The sequence below is a fragment of the Octopus bimaculoides genome, chromosome 6 (genome assembly GCF_001194135.2).
Source record: "Octopus bimaculoides isolate UCB-OBI-ISO-001 chromosome 6, ASM119413v2, whole genome shotgun sequence".
Classification (NCBI taxonomy): Eukaryota; Metazoa; Mollusca; class Cephalopoda; order Octopoda; family Octopodidae; genus Octopus; species Octopus bimaculoides.
In genome coordinates, this window is record NC_068986.1 from 53,764,537 (window position 1) to 53,769,520 (window position 4,984).

The following is a 4,984-nucleotide window of genomic DNA, read 5'->3' on the forward strand; positions in this document are numbered from 1 at the left end:
AGAACCGGAAGAGACACTGCAAAGCATCTCAAACTGTTATGACGAATCACTGCACCTTTAAATAAAAGAAAAATAGAAGAAAAAGGTCGTTGTAATTGAAGAACTGAGATTAATGTTTAAACGACTTTGTCGATAGAATTAGTATCAAAGTGAAAAAAAAAATTCAAAGACTAACGGTAAATTCAAGTGCAATAATACTGTTAAGGCAGCGAGCCGACAGAATCGTTAGCACGCCAGGCAAAATGCTTAGCAACATTTCGTCCGAATTTACATTTTGAATTCAAATTCCACCGACGTTGACTTTGCCTTTCAGTTCTTTCGGGGTCGATAAAGTAAGTACCTGTTGAGCCCTGAAGTCGTTGCAATCGACTTACACACCTTCCCCGAAATTGTTGACCTCGTGTCAAAATTTGAAACCATCATTATCAACATCATCATCATCCTCATCATTATTATTATTATTGAAGACGGCAGAATCGTTAGCAAGCCGGGTGAAATGCTTAGCAGTATTTCGACGGTCTTTGCGTTCTGAGTTCAAATTCCGCCGAAGTCGACTTTGCCTTTCATCCTTTCGGGGTCGATAAATTAAGTACCAGTGAAACACTGGGTCGATGTAATCGACGTATCTCCTCCCACTAAATTTCAGGCCTTGTGCCTATAGTAGAAAGGATTATTATTGTCATGGCAGCAAGCTGGCAGAATCATTAAGCACACCAGGCAAGAATGCTTAGCGACATTTCATCCGAATTTACGATCTGAGTTCAAATTCTACCGAAGTTGACTTTGCCTTTCATCCTTCGGAGTCGATAAAATAAGAATCAGTTGGGTACTGAGGTCAATATAAATGACCTCAGTAAACTCTCCTCCAAAATTGCTGGCCTTGTACCAAAATTTGAAAATAATATTATTAATTTGATGGGGTTGGGAGAGTGTTTAAGGCACAGAAATAATTAGGAGTTGTGAACGGCAATGCTGACCGGTGTAATGAGGCCCGATTAGTTAGGGTTAGTTATCTCCCTTAAACTTGCTCCCAGGCAAGGTTAAATATGACATGAAAAGCGCAAGTGAGAAAATAGATTTTTATACGGCAAAACAAAACCTGGCACTTATCAACTGATTACTTCTAATGCATATACAAATAGTTGTATCATTCTTTCATGAGTATGACACAATATCGCAGTTTCTTATGTAACCGGCATGTCTCGTATTATAAACGACAGTTACTTTTATGGAAAACGATGAAACTCAACAAAAGTACGAAAAGTGGTGTACCACAAAATCCCGTGGAATTATGCATGAATATGGTTAGGTGGGTGAAACTTATGTTATTGTTAAACATGATTAGGTTCTTCATTTTTCTCCATTCTTTTTCTAATCCATACCTGTCAACATTTCAAGTGCTCTTATCCCATGAAATTTTATATAATAGCCGGTAGAGACGGACTATATGTCTATACTCTACCCTATATGTAATCTGAACCTCCCCCCCCCCTTATTTATTAATTTTTTAAAAGGGATCCCACGTTTTAGGCTATGGAGATTCCGATTCTGAAAAAAAAATTTTGAAAAATTTCAATTCCCCCCCCCCCACCAAGCAGGCTATTTACATGCTAGAAATAACAGCCAAATCTCACAAAACTACTGTTAGGGTTAGGGTTAGGTTTACCCTGTGGATCTATATAAAAACCGGGGGGGGGGGGAATCGAAATTTTGAAATTGAGATTTTTGAAAATAGCCAACTTACTTGCCTTGTAAGTTGGTGCGATGATTCTGATTATAATGCTTCCCACGAAATCTAAACCTTCTGTTACCGTGTATGATAACAAATAATTCAATATAATAAGCATTGTGTTAACACAAACGACAAACAACGATCGAGAGTATTTTTGGAAAATAGCCCTCCAAAAGAAAGTCTGGAAAGACTTTGTAATCGTTATTGTTTAAATCCCAAAATAATCCGAAAATCACTGAAGGAATCAAAAATGAATCCAAACACGCTGCCACATTAATTGTAAGAACAACATGCACCCTGTGTTCAGAGGGTGTTCCAACTTCCAGAGTAGGGCTTTGACCAAACGACGTTGTCTGTCCTTATACACCCTTGCTCGATACAAGCGGGCATGTTTTGTTTACCCTTGATGTTTTCTAAGTAAGAAATATTTTTACGCGCAGAGTTGCTAATCTTACTCATTAATCCCCACCTCATTTGTTGTTAAAACTATCGCGGCGCCGTGTGTTTGAATTCGCTTTCGATTCCTTTTGTAACGTTTGGATTATCTTGAGATTTAACAATACCGACCATAAAGTCTAGAGAAACTTAACATTGGGTGGCTATTTTTCGAAACTGCTCCAGGTCATTATTATCTGTGTTGTCATCATACTCATTAAATAGAATTCTTGGTTACTGTACTCGCAAACAGCAAAAGGTTATATTTACTGCCTCTATGATATTTTAAGTGTTTTTTTTTCTCTCTTTTTTAATCACAAACGTGGAAAAATATTGTGTAGAAATGTTGTTAAGGAAAAGAAAACTTAATACTGTGTATATATATAGAGAGAGAGAGAGAAATATTTATTTCAGGAATCAGAATGTTCAGCATATCCCAACAACTGCCAGTCTCACCTGAAGAATATTTAGATGAAACTATCCAATTCCCAAAATATACAGTCATCTCCCACGTCACGGATCCTTCAGGTTATGGAATTTAACACTTAGGGAAATTGTAAAGGATGACCACAAATTTTGGGTTACAGTGTAATTTTGCCCTTATTGAAATTCAGATAAATTTTAAGAATTAAAAAAAAACTATCCTTTCTTCTTAGTCTAAAGGTCACTCTCAGCGTTGTAGCCAAGGTTAAAATTGTTAACAATTTATAAAACTATTGTCACAATACATATGTGTGTGCATGCAAGTGTGTGTATATAATTCACTTTAACACGGAGATGGAATTTTCCGCTGTGAATATTTAGTGCTTGTGTTATATCTTATTGGTTCACAATGAATATCCATCATCATTTAATGTCCATCTATGCTGTCATGGGTTGGACAGCTCAACAGGAGCTGACAAACCAGAGGACTGCACCAAATTCCAGTGTCTACTTTGACTTGGTTTCTAAGGCTAGATACCTTTCCTAATGCCATCCACTTTACATAGGGGCACCAGATGCTCTTTATGTAGCACCGGCACTTGGTGGGGTGTAGTATTGAGAGTGGTAGGTTTATGGCAGGTGACGAGAGGTTTAAGCATGATTGAAGGGCAGGGACAGGTGTCTTGTTCAAGGAAGATATGTGGTTACCCCAATTATAAAAGAAAGATAGTGAAGACGTATCAAGGTGTACCCACAAGTTACAGGAAAGTGAATATAAGAGAATTGTATGGGTGAGTAAGTTTGTGGGAGTATGAAGGAGAATGACAAATGGATAGGGATGAGGATAAGGAAATTGCAGTGAGTGGTGACCACATAAATCTATGATGGAAAGCGTTTTCAACCATAGTAATCACATCTTTATTACAATGGTGGTATGGATATGTTTAGAGATGACATTAGTAGCAGCAAAGAATGTGAAGATTAAAACACCCTGAGGCAACAAATTCTACATCTTGCATGTACAAACATCTATGTCCAGCTTGGTGATGCAAAATGTGTTTCTTTGTTTACTCTGACAAGAGTGGGTTGGGCCCAAGTAAGATTAGTACAATCCATGTAGATTCTTTGAATTAAAACAGAGTCAATTTTTTATGTATAAGAGAAATCTGTAACCCATTATTGTTTTTACCCATAAGTTGCATTCCGACCTTGACCTATCTTCTTAGGGATATCAAGCATTACATTATCTAATGTTTCCTTCTCTTTTTTTAAGACAGTAATGTGTAATTTTGAGGCTATACCCTAACTGACCTCATAAAGACTCTCATTGACTTGTACTATAGTGCTTGAATACTAATGTTGTTAAGATAATGATGAAAACTACTTTACCTTATTTTTCAGAAAAACTGATTTTGAAAACTATTTGTGCACTCTTTTGTATCCCAAATCAATAAGAACTTCAGCTTTTGGACTAAGGGCATTCAATGCTGAAATTGCCCAGGTGAATATCTGAACTAATTCTGCAAAAATCTTCAAAGGCATATAATATGTATGTACATTTATTACGAATATGTATCATTATATTCATGATGTATAGTGTTTAACTGTATTATTTAGAATCTATGTCATTTGGGAGATGTCCTACATGTTTATACATGTATGCATATTTCTGTTATGAATTTATTATATTTATTTTATTATTTATATTTATATTCATAAGAAAAGTGGCATGCTGGCAGAATTGTTACCACACTGGACAAAATGCTGTTTGGCATTTTGCCTGTTTTTACGTTCAAATTCTACTGAGGTCAGCTTTGCCTTTCATCCTTTCAGAGTCGATAAAATAAGTACTAGTTGAGCACTAGAGTTGATGTGATCGACTTATCCAATCACCCAAAATTGCTGGCCTTGTGCCAAAATTTGAAATCAATATTAATATTCATAAAACGTATTTTCCATCTTGTAATGAAACATGTGTAACACTGAATTAAAATGGAACTACAAGTTCCAGCCTTTATTTTAATACATAAATACTCTGCAAATATTATAATTCACCAGGAATTGGTCTTATATGTAGGCTACTCTCATTTAAAATAAAGCATCTATACATATTGGATAACTGGAATATGCAGATGAGCTTCATGTTGAGAAAGCTTGGATTATAATACTTTCTATGTTCTCTCTCTATATATATAAGCACAGGCGTGGGTGTGTGGTAAGAAACTTACTTCCCAACCACATGATTCCAGGTTCATTCCCATCGCATGGCACCTTAGGCAAGTGTCTTCTACGATAGCCTCAGGCCATCCAAGCCTTCTGAATGAATTTGGTAGATGGAAACTGAACGAAGCCCATCGTATATATATATATATATATATATATATATATATATAT

At 36.1% G+C, this 4,984-nt stretch overlaps 1 protein-coding gene across 2 annotated transcripts in view; it reads left to right on the forward strand.

Annotated features, from left to right (window-relative positions):
• Positions 1-993: 993 nt before the first annotated feature.
• The window catches only part of LOC106880143 (NADH dehydrogenase (ubiquinone) complex I, assembly factor 6), a 31,918-nt gene continuing 27,927 nt past the window's right edge, over positions 994-4,984 (forward strand). Inside the window, exons 1-2 of one of the 2 annotated variants that reach the window (XM_014929977.2) lie at positions 994-1,309; positions 3,992-4,091. In XM_014929977.2, the coding sequence (XP_014785463.1) occupies positions 1,158-1,309; positions 3,992-4,091 (252 nt within the window). In that variant the 5' untranslated portion in view covers positions 994-1,157. Of the gene's footprint in view, positions 1,310-1,808; positions 2,150-3,991; positions 4,092-4,984 lie in introns of those variants that run through there. The other variant, XM_014929978.2, reaches the window with a different exon arrangement.